Source organism: Molossus molossus, unplaced genomic scaffold (assembly GCF_014108415.1).
Source record: "Molossus molossus isolate mMolMol1 unplaced genomic scaffold, mMolMol1.p scaffold_m16_p_1, whole genome shotgun sequence".
NCBI lineage: Eukaryota > Metazoa > Chordata > Mammalia > Chiroptera > Molossidae > Molossus > Molossus molossus.
The window spans coordinates 202,532,408-202,550,962 of record NW_023425344.1 but is presented as its reverse complement, the minus strand read 5'-3'; the positions used below and the strand labels follow the sequence as shown (position 1 = coordinate 202,550,962).

The 18,555-nt window shown below is 41.7% G+C and overlaps 1 protein-coding gene across 2 annotated transcripts in view; it reads right to left on the bottom strand.

The window, feature by feature from the left end:
- Positions 1-17,614, bottom strand: part of HACD3 (3-hydroxyacyl-CoA dehydratase 3) — a 39,222-nt gene extending 21,608 nt beyond the window's left edge. The window contains exons 1-3 of one of the 2 annotated variants that reach the window (XM_036281205.1): positions 17,381-17,614; positions 3,188-3,230; positions 1,327-1,400 (exon numbers count right to left, since the gene is read on the bottom strand). In XM_036281205.1, the coding sequence (XP_036137098.1) occupies positions 1,327-1,400; positions 3,188-3,230; positions 17,381-17,467 (204 nt within the window). In that variant the 5' untranslated portion in view covers positions 17,468-17,614. The remainder of the gene's footprint in view (positions 1-1,326; positions 1,401-3,187; positions 3,231-17,380) is intronic. The other variant, XM_036281200.1, reaches the window with a different exon arrangement.
- Positions 17,615-18,555: the final 941 nt, after the last annotated feature.

Here is an 18,555-nt window from a genome sequence, read left to right as displayed (position 1 = left end):
TAAAATCAATAAAAGAAAAAATTTTTTTACAAAGTCAGCAAGTTCCTGGTGATCCTAGAAGAAACTAGATGAACCTCCTGCCAGATCTACATCATGCAAGGCACCACCTTCAATCACTTTCTCAAGTGCATCCTCACCTTCCAAATTTTCCTCCCATGAAGATGATCAAATTCAAATAATTGACGGTCCCTAGTATAGAGAGTCCTTTTTTTAGAAAGCTCTAATCAAGGCCAGAACTCACTGGATCAGATACAACTTTTTCACAAGGTCAGCCTAGGTAGTCTTCCCAACTAAACTCAAATTCTTAGAGGCTGTTCCAGTTCATTATTCTTCTACATGGCCTCTCCCTTTGCCTCCATCACAAGACCCATAACAATATCTCCACCCTCTTAAACCACTGCTGACTATTAAAACAACCAAAACAGCCTGGCTGATGTGGCTCAATGGTTGAGCATCAACACATGCACCAAAAAGTTGCCAGTTCAATTCCCAGTCAGGGCACATGCCCAGGTTGTGGGCCCAATCCTCAGTGGGGGGCATGCAGGAGGCAGCCAATCAATATTTTCTCTCATCGATGTTTCTACCTCTCTGCCTCTCCCTTCCTCTCTAAAATCAATAAAGAAAAAATATATTTTAAATATTACTCATTCATAAAAATAAATTTTTTAAAAAACACACAATTACAACCTCCTGCAGACAGAGAGCAATATGCTCAAGCCCCCAGAGATAAGAGTGTAATTCCAGAAACTGAAATACACCATGTGTTGGGGTTTCTCCCTTCCTGTTACAGAAGCTTCCTCAAACTCTGAGAGAAGGGAAACTTCAATATATATCATGCATTCTTTCTAAAGATCAACTGTCTCATCCTTTTCTGATTTCTACTGCCCTCTAGCAAAGTCGCACGAAAGCAGTGCCCTGGCATGGGCTTCACCTGCCCTCTGTGACTCTGCTCTCTATAGGTACAATACCCTCCTCTGTCATCACTAAGAAGAAAAAAAGAAACAAACAAACAAAAAAAAACAGAATTCAGAGCTAAACACGAGATTGGTAAAGAGATCACTTATCCAATCCTTCATTTAACATATAAGGAAACCAGGACTCAAAAAAATGAAAGGACTTGTTCAAACTGTTAATAAGTGACAGGGCCCCAAATCACCTCAGGTTCTCCGACTTCCACATTCCTCTGCAGCTAAAACCTGTTCCAAATAAAAGAACTAAATTCTCCTTTGGTTTTTACCTTCTTTCCCACAAACCCTGCTCCCCATTTCACTAAACTAGTATTTATTTCCTAAAATAGAAAGGGAAGTGAGAAAGGAAAGAACATACCTCTGGCTTCACAAGGTCCAAGAACTCCAAATGAAATTCATAGACATTGTCTCCTTTGGCACCATGGCCTTGAGCTATAAAGAAAGAAATGTGGGTTATTGTGAACCTGAGCAGAGAAAGGCCATCCAAAGGCTTATGCAGTTCTTTCAGAAGTATACAAATATCAACGGGTCCTGCCAAAATGAGTGGGGGCTTGTGAGAACTAATCAACAGCTAGGTAAGTTAAATCCTGGACAAAAGTTTATCTCCATGTATCCTTCTGATGGTCAGTTCCAGAGTAGTTATTTAATCTTCCAACATGGCCCTGATGATGCCCAGTATAAATAATAGGCAGGAAAACGATTACAGAAAGCAAAGCCAAAGGTATCACATAGATATAAATTTAATTTTCACATGTACTTTGGCACTGAATCCAGAGCAGAGAAAAATCAGGTTAAGGAAAGTTGCAAGAGTACAAGGAAATGCTGGATTGTCTCAAAGAAAACTCTGAACCTAACACTGTTCAACCAGGGATAGAAAATGGAAATGTTGACTCCTCCTGTAGCACATCCCAAATGGAACAAAAAAGAGAAAAATGATTTTTTCAGCTCAGTCCTAAGAGAGGACATAAGGCCCTAGGAGGAAAGTGCCAGGGTTGACCACTATGCCACTCTGTGCCTTGACATGGCTCCTGTCCCCTCATCAAGCCAGGCCTCGGTGCCAGTGAGCCCTTGCCCTCTAACTCTCAGTCGTCTCTCAGTTCGGCTCTATTTCCTCATCTGGTCATATGTAGCATAACTTTCCTAATATTTGCCACAGGTAGCTACTGTTCCCTAAGACCACACATTCCTTAAGACAGGGCAGTCTATAAGCTCCAAGTGGCAAGATATACTTTTATCACTTTAGTTTCTATTCAAATGTACAGCTCCTAAAAAAAATCTGAGCTGTTCTCACCTTGAAAAGTAGATATAAAAGTCAGGCTGTGATTTCATGCAAGTATATTAAGGCAGATGGAATCTCATGTAAAATAGAAACTCTTCAATGTCCCATAACCCTAGTCACTTACTAGTGACATTCTGAGGAACTAGAACAGAAAGAGATTAGGGAAAATTCCACCCCATTGGGTGACAATAAATCCAGACCTACCCTCTGTGCCACAACAGCAAGTGTGCTGATGAACTAAGGAGAAAGGAGATGGGGGCAGAGTCACAGAATCAAAGACTGTCATGAGCTGGAAAAGCTTTAGGTATCACCTAAAGTGTTTCTTAAACTGGTCTATAAGTGTAATATCAGGGAACCCACACAACCTCAATAAGACAATTTCTATTTTTTGGTTTCATTATAATTTTTTTAAAGCATCTAGATGGCTACCTTATAGGCTAGCACTACCACACAAGTTCAGTGGCTGTGTCTGCATCTGTGTTTACAGCTACAACGGAGCCACACATCACTTAAAGTGACTATACTTAACTCTTAATATGTTTCTCAATCTGGGTCTATGGCCCTGGAGGATGCTAAGGACATATTCTCAGATGTCTGTGGACCCTCAAATTTGAGAAACACAATTTATAACCCAATACCCTATTTTATAGATCCAGAGAAGTCAATAAGTTGCCCGAGGTAGCAATAGAATTAATCTCCCAATTCTAGCCCAGGATTCTTTTGTGCTATATCTACTGCCTCTTCAAGGGGAAAGCAGGATTCTAAATAACTTCTTTGACTTTCTTAATCATGTACTTCAAAACAATCTAGCTTACCTCAAGAGTGTCAGAGAGGTGAGCATAAATAGAAAGTGAAGAAAACAAATAGATAAAAATAAAAAGAAACCACCACTACACCTCTAACTGCGTAGAGAGCTGGGAGCATTTGCCCGAATACTGACCTTTGAAATGCAGTACATTTTCAGTGATGCTGATGGCAGGATTCTGTGAAAAGAGACCAAGGATTCGAGAAGGGCATTTTAATGAGAAAAATGGAATTAAAACCATCCTTCCCCCTTGGGGGTTCAATCTCCTACCCTGTGCCTCCCCCAAAGAATATATTTAGTCGTTTATTCACATCTGTGTAGGGTTTCTGTACGTCTATCTGCACCCATCTGAGATTGTAGGCTCCTGCGAGAAGGATCCTAAAGTGCTCTAACTGTGCAGAACAATCAGGTACTGAGCCAGTCCATTCTGATAACTGCAAATAGTGCAAGGTGCTATGTGAGGTGTTATAGAGAAATACACAGTTCTCTAAGACTCAGTCTCTGAGCTGTGGAGGCAGAGAATCTAGTGGAACAGATGAGTCATTTCCTATGAGCAGATATCAAATAGTATCAAATAACATAAGCACAAGATCAAAAAGAGTAGTAAAAAGCACTAAGTGTACAGTTAAGTCAGCAAGTACAATGGGAACAGAATGGCTAGGGAAAACTTCACCAAATGTTAGGCCTGTGTTGCAATAAGAGGAATAAATTCATTCCAATAGGTAGAGGGAAGGGCTGAGGATTAAGAGTAGTTGGATGAAAACAAAATATTCAGGGCATTCATCTGAGGCTCACATTCTCTTAACCTCTTCCAAACAAAAACTAGATGAGATTGAAATTCTCCAAATTGTTCTTTTGTTCCCAGAATTTGCTACATGTCTTTAGCAGCATAATTTAAAATGAAACTTCTTAACTCTTTTCCCAGTAGTTGAAAAACAACTCACCTTCTACCTCCCAGCTCAAAGTTAATAAGCAAGAAGCACCATGTTTCCAGTGCCATAACTAGTTTATTTTTCTCCTGTAGGCTGTGTTCTATCATGCCATCAAAGGAAACCAACAAGACAGAAGAAGGTTGGAGAGGGGATATACTAATAGGCAGTGAGAGCCTAGATACTCTATTCATAGCCAACAGTGTTAGGAAAAGGGCAATAATGAAGGCTTGTGGGGGAGCATTTGAGCCAAGTTTTAGTTAAGAACCTCCCCAGTGGAAGTATAGACTTCAGGCTGAGAAGCTCAACCAAAGAGGATAACAATCAAGATAATCTCTGTGGCAGAAAGAAGGAGTTGGGAAACCTAATTTTAAAAGGCTACACTTCCAGGGGCATGGTTCCTCAGCAAAAGAAAATAGGATTTTGATGTAAATATCATGAAAGCTAGAGTTCTCAGACTTCTTGGAAGTTTCCTATCTACATCACTTCTTGCCCAACTCTGTTCCCCATACCCTAATTCACACGCAAGGAAAAATGGAGGTTTGGGGCCCAGTTTATTCTTCTCAGACAGATAGATGTGTGTAACCAAGGTCTACATAGCTAGCCACAGCACAAGTCCAGGAATTCATTAAGCATTTCTATGAACCAGATTTCAGATGCTAACTCAGCAATAATGGGCCAGCTCCTCCTACCCAGCAGTGCACCAGGCATTTCAGGTTCAGCTTCTCCAAAGGTGTTGGCAGTGGAGGAATATTTCTGTTACAAATGCTTATGCCAGACACAAGTTCAAAACTGGAAGAGAACCTGAAACAATAAAAAAATTAGCATCTATATTTATAAATGAGATTGGCCTAGAATTTCCCTTTCTAATCTCTGCCTCATAAAAATGAGCTGAAGAGGCTGATTCTGAAGACTCTGTCACAGGGGTGTTGGGAATCAGACGTGGGCCAGCAAATAAACGGCTCTTATTTAGAAAAAAAAAAAAAAAATGAACTGAAGAGTGTTACCTCTCCCTCTCTCTGGAAACATAAGTACAAGTCTGATGTAGTAGCCAGCCTTCAAGACTGGCCCCCAGTGAGCCTTTCCCCAATGTTGACACTCTGTGTAGTCCCCTCCTAACTGATGTCAGGTGTGATCTAAGTAACCAACAGAACAGAGTGGAAACAACAATGTGACTTCTGAGGTTAAGTCATAAAAGCCACTGCAGCTTCCATCTAGGCCTCTTGGACTGTTGACTCTGGGCAAAGACAGATACCATGTCATGAGAATACTCAAGCAGTCCTGTGTAGAGGCCAACATGGAAAACTAACTTGTGGACAACAATCTGCCAACAAGGTGAGTGAGACATCCTTGAAGTGAATACCCTGGGTTATCATACAACTCACATCTGACTACAATCTCATGAAGAGATCCCAAGCCACAACAACCCTAGTCCTTCCTGAAGGACCCATAGAAACAGAGAGATGATAAAGTGTTATTTTAAACTACTACATTTTCGGGTGATTTGTTATGCAGCAATAGATAACTAATAAAATTATAATTACTTCTGTAAATGTTTGATAGAACTCAATGGTTAAGCCACTCAAACCCAGAAATCTCCTTGTGGGAAGATTTCTGACTACTGATTTATTTAATGGTTATTGTGCAATTTAGGTTTTCTATCCCTTTGAGAGAAACCATCTTTACTTTCTAAGAATTTATCCATTTTGTCTGACATCAATTCAATATCCTCTTTGCTTTTTAATGTCTGTAACTCCTATGGTTAAGGCTTTTCCATTACTGATATGGTTTATGTCTTAATCTTATCAAGAGATCTGTGCATTCTAATAGTCTTTTCAAGATTTAACTTTTAGCTTTATTGATTCTCTCCATCTCTGCTTTCTATTTCTGCTCTTTATTTCTTTCCTTCCTTCAACTTTAAGAGAATTTGCTTTTTTTTCTTTTTAACATTTTTTTCTTTATTGATTTTAGAGAGGAAAGGAGAGGGACAGAGAGACAGAAATATCAATGAGAGAGAACATTAACTGGCCGCCTCCTGCATGCCCCTCACTGGAGATCGGGCCCACAACCTGGGCATGTGCCCTGACCGGGAATCGAGCCGGCAACCTCTTGATACATGGGTCAACAACCACTGAGCCACACCAGCAGGGCAAGAATTTGGTATATTTTTTCTATCTTCTTGAAATGGACTCAGAGATCATTAATTTTCAGACTTCATTCTTTTATTTTAATTAATATTTTAAATATAAGTATTTAAAAATATAAATGTCCTACCAACTTCTCCTTTGGTTACAACTCTGAAGCTCTGAATATAGTATTTTCATTATCATTCACTCTAAAATATTTCCTAATTTCCATTATAGTACATTTTCATCTTGAAATATGGGTTATGGAGAAGTGTTTCTTAATTGCCAAACACGTGAGATTTTAGTTACATTATTATTTTCTACCTCAATTACACTGTGATCAGAGAACATTCTCTGAATAGTTTTAATTCTTTCAAATTTGTAGGGACTTGCTTGAGAAAGCATCATATAGTCAAATTTTGTAAATGGTCGAATAAACTTGAAAAGATTGCATATTCTGGAATTATTAGATGCAGTATTCTACATATATCCATTAGGTTTACTATTATTTATTTGTTCACATAATCTATGTTTATGGAATTTTGTCTTCTTATTCTATTAATTAATTACTAGGAAAAAAAATCACACTATTTTAAATTTATCTATTTCTCCTTGTACCTCTGTTAATTTCCTATTATAGAGGACATGTTACCAGTTATATATTAAGTTTAATGTTGCTATATTTTCCTGGTGACTTGAAACCTCTATCATTATGAACTGACCGTTTCATCTCTAAAAGTACATTTTACTGCCCTGGCCAGTTTGGCTCAGCAGTTAAAGCATCGGCCCGCAGATCAGAGAGTCCCGGGTTCAGTTCCCGCTAAGGGCACATACCTTGGCTTCAGTTTGTCCCCGGCCCCAGTTGGGGTCGTGTGGGTGGCAACCAGTCGATGTGTCTCTCTCACATCGATGTTTATCTCTCTCTCTGCCTCCCTCTCTCCCTCTCGCTCTATCTGAAGATAAATGCAAAAAATGTCCTCGGGTGAGGATAAAAAAAAAAAATTAAAAATAAACAAATAAATAAAAGTACATTTTACATAAAACTCTTTAGCAGATATAGCTACACCATAGCTACACCACAAGGATCTACACCTGCTTCTGCCAAGCACCTAGGGTAAAGCCCTATCAGTTTGGTTCACTTTAGCCCAGCATGGGTGACTGAGCATCGACGCATGCACCAAGAGGTTGCCAGTTTGATTCCCTGTCAGGGCACATGTCCAGGTTGTGGGCCAAATCCCCAGTGGGGGCCATGCAGGAGGCACTTTAAACTAAATTTATGGTTTGAGAGTTTTTGAATCTCCAAAATTGTATAAATTTGTGCTGTGTAATCTTTTGAGTCAACTAACAGTTTTAAGTCCTCAAGGACCTTTTTCTTCTACTTTGTTCAGTGCCAAGGCATGTGGGGACAGGAAGGTGCGGTGGGTTTACCTCTAGTTCATCCTTCCTGTACAAGTGTGTGGTCCACTGAAGCACAGTTAACGGGGAGAAGGGTTTCCTATTACATATTGCATCTCTGGTGGGATTTGATCTTACTTCTGTCCCCTGCACTGTCAGGCTGTCAAAACCAAAGTTCAAGTTCATGCAATTGAGTAAATGTTCTCAAGGCAAAAGCAATTTCAGAGTTCAACTTACCTCTTTGAGTTCCCACTTTATTTTCTAACTTATTGAATCCTTGATGATTTTAAGATTTATATTGGAACACTTTTAGTTGTTTTTAGCAGAAAAGATGGTCTGCACAACTTAGCCCATTTTTTACTAGAGATGGAATTGTGCCTTTGCTTATAAAAAGAGGAATGAATAAGAAAAAGGGTAAAAGGTGGCTTTGAAGTCAAATGGACGTGGATACAAAATCCTAGTCATATCATATTTATTTCTATCATTCACTTTCAAATCCATCGTAACTCATTATTTAAAAAAACACACACACAATAAAACCCCTTATTTCACAAGATTGTTGTGAGAACTATAATAATACACAGAGTCTGGCATCTAGTAAGCATTCATATTAGGGTTGCTTTTCTTCCTCTGACTAGAATGCTCTTCTAAGTTTCCAAATCTATTCATCTGTCAAAGTCCAGGTCAAATGTGAATTCCTTTTCCCACCTACTCACTTCCAACATCAAAATTTATAGCTTCCTTACTACCTTCTTTACCTTTATTATATTACTTATCACACAATTCTGTAATTATTGGTTATTGGTTTATCTGTCCCCTAGCATTGAGTTCCCTTATAGCAGGACTGTGTCTTATTCATCTCTGAATCCCTAATGCCTCAATAACTATTTAATAAACTGAAATTAAGTGAATTCACCTCACTTTCATAATTTCTGACAGAACTACAGAGTTCAATGAACTATCTACCTAACTTTTTAGACAATGGTTTCCTTCCTAGTTCAAATTGTTAGTATTTATCTTTGCTGGCATGTGTGATTAATATATGCAGAGTCCAGACGGTGTTGCTTAGTGGTTGGGCATCAACCCATGCACCAAGAGGTTGCTGGTTTGATTCCCGGTCAGGGCACATGCCCAAGTTGCAGGCCCAATCCCCAGTGGGAGGCATGCAGGAGGCTGCCAATCGATGTTCTCTCTCATTCACGTTTCTCTCTCTCTCTCTCTCACTTCATCTCTCTCTGAAATCAATAAAGAAAAAAATACACATACACACACACACACACTCACACATACACATATATATATGCACAGAAAAAAGTTATATAGTAAGCAAGAGGCTCACTGGACTCCCAGGTACCTAGCACTGTGCCTAGACCACTGTGGGTGCTCAATAGTTATCCAATTATTTAATTATTTTACTGCTTTATGAGTGTTTTGTACTGTGTTTCTGAACAGCTCAGACTTAATCTTTGTTATGAAGTATTCCAAATGATCATTCATACACAGAAAAATATAGCAAACACCACTGTACCTATTATCAATCAGCATTTTGCTTTACTTGCATCAGCTTCCCCCCACCCCAATAAAACAGATATGAGTACAGTTACACAATTGCTCAATCCCACTGCCCTCCCTCTCTCAAATACATCCCACCCTCACAGGTAAGCATTATTTCCAGAATTAGAGCTTATCATTCCCACTGTATTTTTTTTTAACGCTTTTATTGATTTTAGACAGAGAGGAAAGGAGAGGGAGGGAGAATGAGAGAGAAATATTAATGTGAGAGAGAAACAATGATTGATTGCCTCGCATAGATACCATGACCAGGGACCAAACCCAAAACCTGGGCATGTACCCTGACCAGGAATCCAACCAGCAACCTTTTGGTGTACAGGACGATGCTCAACTGAGCCACACTGGCAGTGTCGCCACTGTATTTCTTTTCTTTTTCTTTTTTTTTAATTTTTCCTCACCCGAGGACATTTTTTCATTTTTTGTTCCGATAGAGTAGGAGGGAGAGAGAGGAAGAGAGAGAGAGAGAGAAACATCAACATGAAAGGTACACACTGAGTGGCTGCCACCCGCACGACCCAACCAGGGTCGGGGACAAACTGCAACCGAGATATGTGCCCTTAGCGGAAACCGAACCCAGGTCTCTCTGGACCATAGGCCGACATTCTAACTGCTGAGCCAAACCCGCCAGGGCCTTTTCTTTTTATTTTTAATTGTTTTCTTCATTGATTTGAGAGAGAGAGGAAGGGAGAGGGAGAGATAGATAGAAACATCAATGAGAGACCATCAATTGGTCGCCTCCTGCATGCCCCCCACTGGGATCAGGCTCACAACCTGGCATGTGCCCTGACCGGGAATCAAACCAACAACCTCTTGGTGCATGGGTCGATGTTCAACCACTGAGCCACACCAGCTGGGCCCACTGTACTTCTTTATTCACTTATAACACGTTAGGTATTTATTATGATACAAAGTATTATTTTACATGTTATATAAATGGTTTCATACTGTCTATATAATTCTTCAACTTGCTTTTTAGTTTATATTTCTACACTTCACCTTTATAGATGAGGGCAGTTCTATCTCATTTATTTTAGCTGTCGTACAGTACAATGTGCCATTGTGTAAATATACCACAATCTATCCACTCTTTTTTTTTTTTTCCCCATTTTTTGTTCAGGTAGAGTGGGAGGGAGAGAGAGGAACAGAGAGAGAGAAACATCGACGTGAAAGGGACACATCGAGTGGCTACCACCCGCACGACCAACCAGGGCCGGGGACAAACTGCAACCGAGGTATGCGCCCTTAGCGGGAACCGAACCCAGATCTCTCGGGACCGCAGTCTAATGCTCTAACCACTGAACCAAACTAGCCAGGGCTATCCACTCTTCTGTTGATAAGAATTAAGATTGCTTTTAATTTTATTGCTGTAATAAACATGCTGTCTCCTTGTGCTTGAATGAAAGAGCTTCTCTAAGGAGCAAAACTTCCAAGGCATAAGGATATGCACATCTTCAGCTTGACCAAACAATGCCAAACTGTTCTCCAAACTATATAAAAATATCCCATCACTGAACATCCTTGCCAATAATTGGTAACATTAGACTTTTCATTTTTCACAATCTAATGTGAGAAATAATTTCCTATCATTTTAATGTTTTTAACTTATCTTTATTGTTGAATGTATTACAGATGTCCCCCTTTTTTCCCCATTGACGCCTCATACCCTGTCCTGCCCACCTCCTGCCTTCCGCACACTACTGTCAGTGTCCATTGGTTATGCATATATGCATAGAAGTGCTTTGGTTTATCTTATCCTGCCCTCCCTACCCCCTTCCCTTTGAGGTTCAGCAGTCTAACAGTCAGTTTGTACTTCTTAATTCTTTCATCTTTTTCACCCATTCCCCTGGCCCCCACCCATCTAGCAAGCAACAAAAGTTCTCTGTATCTATGAGTCTGTATCTGTTCTGTTTGCTCATTTTGTTTGTAGATATGTATTTATTGACATTTTATTGTTCATATTTTTGTTCTTCTCCATCAAGAAGACCCTTCAACATTTCATATAATACTGATTTGGTGGTGACGAACTCCTTTAGCTTTTTCTTGTCTGGGAAACTCTTGATATGCCCATCGATTCTAAATGATAGCTTTGCAGGTTAGAGTAATCTTGGTTGTAGGTCCTTGCTTTTCATCACTTTTTTTTTTTTTTAATCCTCATCCAAGGACATTTTTGCATTTATCTTCAGATAGAGCAGGAGGGAGAAAGGGAGGAAGAGAGAAAAAGAAACATCGATATGAGAGAGACACATCGAGGGGGTGCCACCCACAAGACCCCAACTGGGGCCAGGGACAAACTGCAACCAGTTTGTGCCCTTAGTGGGAACTGAACCCAGGTCTCTCTGGTCAACGGACCAACGCTCTAACTGCTGAGCAAAACTGGCCAGGGCTGCTTTTCATCACTTTAAATATTTCTTGCTACTCCCCTCTGGCCTGCAAAGTTTCTTTTGAGAAATCGGCTGACAGCCTTATGGGAGCTCTGTTGTAGGTAACTGTTTTTCTCTTGCTGCTTTTAAGATTCTCTTTGTCTCTATCCTTTTGCATTTTGATGATGATGTGTCTTGGTGTGGACCTCTTTGGGTTCATCTTGTTTGGGACTCTGTGCTTCCTGGACTTGTATGTCTGTTTTCTTCACCAAGTTAGGAAAGTTTGCTGTCATTATTTTTTCAAATAGGTTTTCAATTTCTTGCTTTCTCTCTCCTCCTTCTAGCACCCCCATGATGCAAATATTGGTATGCCTCACGTTGTCCCAGAGGCTCCTTATACTACCCTTATTTTTTTTTATTCATTTTTCTCTTTGCTCTTTTGATTGGGTGTTTTTTGCTTCCTTATATTCCAAATTGATGATTTGCTTCTTGGCTTTACCTACTCTACTATGGATTCCCCGGAAATTATTCTTTATGGCAGTTAGTGCATCGTTCATTTCTGACTGGTCCTTTTTTATGTTGTTGATGTTCTTGGTAAGTTCCTTGAGCATCCCTATAACCAGCGTTTTGAACTCTGCATCTCATTGATTGCTTATCTCCATTTTGTTTAGTTCTTTTCCTGGAGTTTTGTTCTTTTCTTTCATTTGGGATATATTTCTTTGTCTCCCCATTTTGGCTACTTCCGTGTGTTTGTTTCTATGTATTAGGTAGAATTGCTATGTCTCCTACGCTTCATAGGGTGGCCTATTGTTGTAGGTGTCCTGTAGGATCCAGTGGCAGTCTCCTTGATCACCCCAGCTGGGCCCTCAAGGTGCACCCCTAGTGTGGACTGTACACCCTTCTGTTGTAATTGAGTTTTGATTGCTGTTGGCATATCAATGGGAGGGATTTACTCAGGCTGATCAGCTGCAAGGACTGATGATGCCCACTAACCACTGACCTCTGACTTACCTTGGAAGATAAGCTATGCAGGGCCCACCATATAGAGCAAGACTTACTTCATCAGGGCTCTTGTACCCACTGAGTCTACTCATTCAATGTGTCACTTGCAGAGGTGTTTGGGTGGTGGTGTTTCGATGTGGTCTGAAGCTGTCTACTGGGTGTGCTGATTCTGGGGCAAGGTCAGCCACTGCTTGTGTTCTACCAGGGGCCACCCGGCATAAGCTACAAAGTGATGTGCTGATGGCTGCTTCTTGTGCTGGGCTTGGAGGTGCCCAGGAAAAGCCAAGTTGTGAACCAAGGCTGGCTGCTTCAAGTGCAAGGCCTGGGGCCACTTAATGAGAGTTATGGGGCTTGGTGAGACCAGATGCTGCTTGTTTGAGAGATTTTAGGCAAATCTGAAGCAGGATCCAAAATAGGCCAATCCTATGGTAAAGCCATTGAAAACAGGTTGGGTGGGCCCAAAAGTTGGGTAGGGCAGGGCCTCAGTGAATCACCAAGGCGGACCAAACAGTGTGAGCTAGGCTGCTGGAGTCCCAGATACGGTGGCCATCTGCAGGCCCGTGGGGAAAGGGCTCACCAAAGAAACAATCGTCTTTGGCAGCACATCATCTGTCTGGGAGAAAGCCACCTCTCCAGTCCTTGTCTGGAGGCCAAACAACTCAGTTCTTCCCCATATGTCTCTGGTGCCTTTCAAGCTGCCTTCCCTCTGAGCTCAGAGGGAGCAAGTCCAAGTAAGTTCATGGTGGGCCCTTTAAGAAGAACTGCTTGGGACTCTAGAAGCCTCAGCCTCCCTCAGCCTCAGTTCCCTCTGGTTTTTATAGCCAGAAGTTATGGGGACTTTTCTTCCTGGCACTGGAACCCTGAGCTGGGATCCTGGTGTGGGATGGGGACCGCTCAACCCTCAGGGAGGACCTTCCTAGCTGAGGTATCCTCCTGATTTTTATCTACCACATCCATTTTATCTTTTTGCCAATTCAAACTTCAAAACAATCCTGTGAATTAGGTGTTATTATTCACATTTATTTGGATGAAGAGGCTGATGCTCACAATGGTTAAGTGAAATATCCATGGCCACCAGATAGTAAGTAGAAGAGCAAGGACCCAATCTCTCTTTTTTAAAATCCTCTCCTGAAGATAAAATGGATTTTTCCATTTATCTTCAGATAGAGTGGAAGGGGGGTAGAGACAGAGAGAGAGAAAAAGAAACACCAATGTGAGAGAGACACATCAACCGGTTGCCTGCTGCACGACCCCAACCAGGGCCAGGGACAAACCGCAACCAAGGTACAAGCCCTTGACCAGAATCAAACCCACGTCTCACTGCTCTGAGGGCCGATGCTCTAACCCTGAGCCAAACCAGCCAGGGCAAGGACCCAATCTCTTATCTTCAGTTACCACTCCTTCCACCAGACTACTGGGTAAGGACAAGAACCATATCTTTCCAACAGCTCCCAAACAGAGCTATGCACTTTGTCCACACACAACTAAAACAAACAAAAGCCCTGATAAGTGAACAAATGCTTCAACAACGATGATTGCTGACACAAATCTGTCCATTAGGCTTATCTTAAAAATAAACTCTATTCTGAAAGTAACCCTGTCCTAGCCCCCCTAGACTCCAGCTAGCCTCCTTGCTACTGCTCACCTCAAACACAGACAATACTGCTGTTGAAGTCTTTACTGCACACCATTCCTCCTCACATCAGTAGTAGTTCCTCATTAGTCACTAATTCTGAAGTTCCAAAGACAGAATAGAAATGTGAGTTTTTCTAAGTTTAATTTTTAAACAAATTTATCTGCTTCTCAAAAAACATATATATCTCCCAGATGGTTCTCTGTCTCAGAAAAGGGTAGCAGCGCTGATGCCCCCAAACTGGAATTCAACACTACAACTCACACATAAGCTATGAGACATGCCAGAGAGAGCAGAGGGCGACAGAGAGCTGTCCAACAACCCAGCACCTAGCTGAATGAGAGAAGAGTAGGTACTCCACAAATGGTTTTCATTGAATAAATAAATGAATTGCTTCATTCTGTACTCCACAAGTGGTTTTCATTGAACAAATAAATGAATTGTTTCATCCTGAGCCAGAATCACCGGTTTCACAGGTCCTGCATAGAGCAATGAATTAAGAAATTTAAAATATAAATAAATAAAAAGCAGCACCTCATAATCAGAAGCTGGCTTGGCACTCACAACTAAGGTATGTTATTCTCCTACTGGCACAAACAATCTCACAGAATACCAACCTCAGACAAGGTTATTCTGAAACCTTGATTTTGTCTGTGTAGGCACAGACAAAAATTTGGCCACTATGTCACTCATAAGATACCAGACCAAAATACGTGACTGCTACTTCCCTACCAACTATGAACAGTTCTATTCTTGTGACAGTCTCTCTTCACTATGGATAGAATTTATTCATATGGCCAATAATTTTATGACAGCATATAAAGCGAATCTTGCTTCCTTAGACCATTCTTGAATCACCAAAGTCCATATCCTATAATCGGTTCTTTCTAATACCCTCTTAAAACACCTATAGTTCTATGAGGTATGCCTTCCCTTGCTGAAAAGAGTTATAAACCCAAGTTGTTTAAGTAGTGTGTTCCTGGCAGTCTTTGGTTGGATGGCGTTCACACAGTAAAAGTCAGACGATCTAAAAGTCTATGCCTTTCTTTTTCTAGAAGCTTCTCCCAATTTGTTTGAATTCTTCAACTTATTTCTGGAAGTGATCTCTAACTACACAAAAGAGAAGTAAAAAATTTCTTTAACACCAGGGACCTGGTTCAATATTCAACTCCAATGTTATCAATAAACATACTCATGCACAAAACTTTTTGTTGGTATATAATATGCTTCCTTCTAGATAGTATGCCCTTAGAAAGCCAAATCTGTCTAACTTCATCTTTGTAAATCTGCAGTATCTCACATGTGGTAGAGGATTTCTTTTCTTTTCTTTCTTTTTTTTTTTTAGGGAGAGAGGAGGGAAGAGAGAGATAGAAACATCAATGTGAGAGACATATTGACTAGTTGCCACCCACATGACCTCAACTGGGGCAGGGACAAACTGCAACCAAGGTTTGTGCCCTTAGCGGGAACCAAACCCAGGACTCTCTGATCCACAGGCTGATGCTCTCTCACTGCTGAGCCAAACTAGCCAGGGCGGTAGAGGATTTCTTTTATGAATGGTATGAACACGTTGCTTATAAACTAGTGGTAGCTGAAATGGATGTCTCATAATTACACATAGGAAATCACAGAGAAAAAAAAAAAAAAACTATTGGAGAAAAAATATTTCTTTTTTTCCAAAAAGTTAAAAACGAAGATTTCTCTCTCCAAAAGAAAATTCCATTTTTCTCCACCTTTACATTTCTTTATTTTAACTATATTTCAAACATATAACTTCACATTTTTAAATATACCAAATACGATTAACATGTGTTCATGTTTAACAAAAATGTTTAAATCTTTTAGGAAAAAATATAAGTATGATGCATTATTTCATTTGTCCAACTGACTTCCACTTCTTTCCGCTGCCACCACTCCTTTCCCCCTAAAAACACCTTTTCTGTTTGTAGTTTTAAAAGTATCCCAGAATATTATATCTTTATTACATGACTAGAGAGGGTAGGGTCTATGGTTATTTAATTGGTCTACATAACGCTAAATTACTTAAAGAGAAAGACCGTAGTAACAGACAGGACTTTCATTTTTGATAGCTGGAAAAAGCATTCTCTAGAAAGAGGCTTCGATCCCCATATACAAAAACTTTTTCTTCCTTTTTTTAAGACACCCTGAAACACAGAAGAGCCAGCAAAGAACATTTATTCACTCTCTGAGGCAAAAGTATAATTCAGCCTGGTTTAACACATTAAATGACATACCGTGCAATACCACAGCCTACTTAAAGGCACTCTGGCCAGTATTGTCTTTTCTCTGTCAATGGGAAAGCAGGTTTACATTCCAGATATAAAGATTAAGAGCAACAAATTAAAGTTCACACTCAAAGAGCACCCATGCTTTTGAAAGACAATATGGCAGATAGGCTGATATCCAAACATAACCTCAGAGGGAGTTTAAGTGGAATGAAGGTTACAAAGTACCATAGATGTTAAAAAGGATAGGGAGTAAGGATGACTGTAGAAAGAACATTCCAGACAGAAATTTCAATTCCTCAAAGACTGCAATCCTGAACAGTCTGGACAGAAACATGGGGATTCTCAGATCCAGAGATCTCCACCACTGAGGAGGTCTTAGCTTGTTTACACAGGGAGCCAATGAGATCAAACATAAATTGCTCAATATAACTTAAGATAAATTTTAAGTTCTCTATTCAACTCAGCAAACCTGACCTCACAGCCTTAAGAATACAGGGTAAAAATCATTTTTTCGAGATCTTCTGGACTTTAAAACTAACAAGAATGATTTCCATTACTAACCGGTTGGGGGGTGGGTGTGGTCTCTCTGAGGGAGCGGCAGGCTTAGTGAAGGTCCGACGGGACTGGTTGGACCACTCAGGTCAGTTCTAGACGTCCAGCCATGGCCCATCAAGCCACTGTCACACTACGCCCTTCGCCCAACGAGCTCACCCCACGCCTCCAACGGCCTCGGCAAACCCAAGCCCTAACCGCCAGACATCCAGGGCCTGGCTCGGGTTCCATCAGGCCAAAGACTACGAACAAAGAGGAGGCCGGGGGCAGCACCCGAGGGTGCATGCAGCCCTCAGGCCGTCGTTCCCCGGCCCTGCGTGTTTTCCTCGACAAGGGCCAACTCCTACCCGGGACTGGACGCCGTGAGTGCACCACGTCCTGGATCCCGTTGGCGCACTGCAGACTCTCCTGCGCGCATCGAAACAAAGAAGCAGAGGGTCCGGGTGGCTCCGGGTCAGTCCCAGGAGACCCAGCCCTGCGCGCGTCCCGCTGCCCGGACCCGGCCTTTACCTGCACGTCACTCAGCTCCACGCGCAGATACAGCTCGCGGTGTCGCTGAGCCCAATAGACGTGCGGCGTCAGCACCTGGTTCTCCATGGCCACACAAGCCCAGGGCGCAGGGAGAAAATGCTCGCTGCGCCTCGTTGCCTCTGGTAGTGCGCGGGTGGAGCCGGTGAACGCAGGCCGCAAATCCCGGCGCTCCTGAGGGCCCGCAGCCGGCGGCCTCCAGAGGCTCCACGCTCTCCGGCCGCACTTGCGCAATGATGAGCCGGGGATGGCGCGGGCTCCGCAGTAAGGCGCGAGCCGGGTGAGGGAGGGGCGGGGCGGGGCGGGGCGAAGGCGGGAAGGGGCGGGCCCAAGAGCGTGAGACGCCAAGGCTGGCTGCAGCATCCCGGGAGTTGCAATCAGCAGGTGCACCACGCTTCTCTGTGTTCTTGAGGACCATGCTTATACATAGCTTAAAATAAAAAATGCTGGGAAAAACAAAAAAAAATTTTTTAAACAAAGAAGCTGGTCAGCGTGAAAGAAAGGGCGACGAACTGGTGTATCAGGAAGGTCCCTACCATTCTATCACTCATTAAACATTTACTGAACGCCTACTTTTGTGCCTGGGCCGCAGTGCTAGACTCTGGAGCTACAGCAATAAGAAACAGTCCTTGACGACCTGGAACCCTCAGTCCATTCAAAGACGCAAGTAATTACAGACACCATAAGAATGATGATGTATGTTATGAGGGAAGCAGTGTGGAAAGAAAATTAGAGTGTTCTCAGAGGGGAGACAAAAATGGAATTTATATTTCAGTTCTGTTAGCACTCATTTGCTTACCAAAGTGCTGAGTACAGGGATACAGAGATGAAAGAGGAATGATGCCAGCTCGGGGTTTATTTTTTTAATATTTTTATTGATTTTTAGAGAGAGAGGAAGGGAAAAGGAAGGAGAGAGAGAAACATGGATGTGAGAGCAGTGTGCATCCCCCCATCCACCCACCAAGGATTGAGCCTACAACCTAGACATGTGCCTTAACTGGGAATTGAACCAGCAACCTTTTGGTGTATAGGAGGACAACTGAGCCACACCAGCCAGGACATAAAAACTATAGAGGGTTTTAATATGGGCAATGTGCTGAGTTCACAAAGGCAGGAAGGTAGGAACTGAGGGTTGTAGAAACCATGGGCGGCCTTTT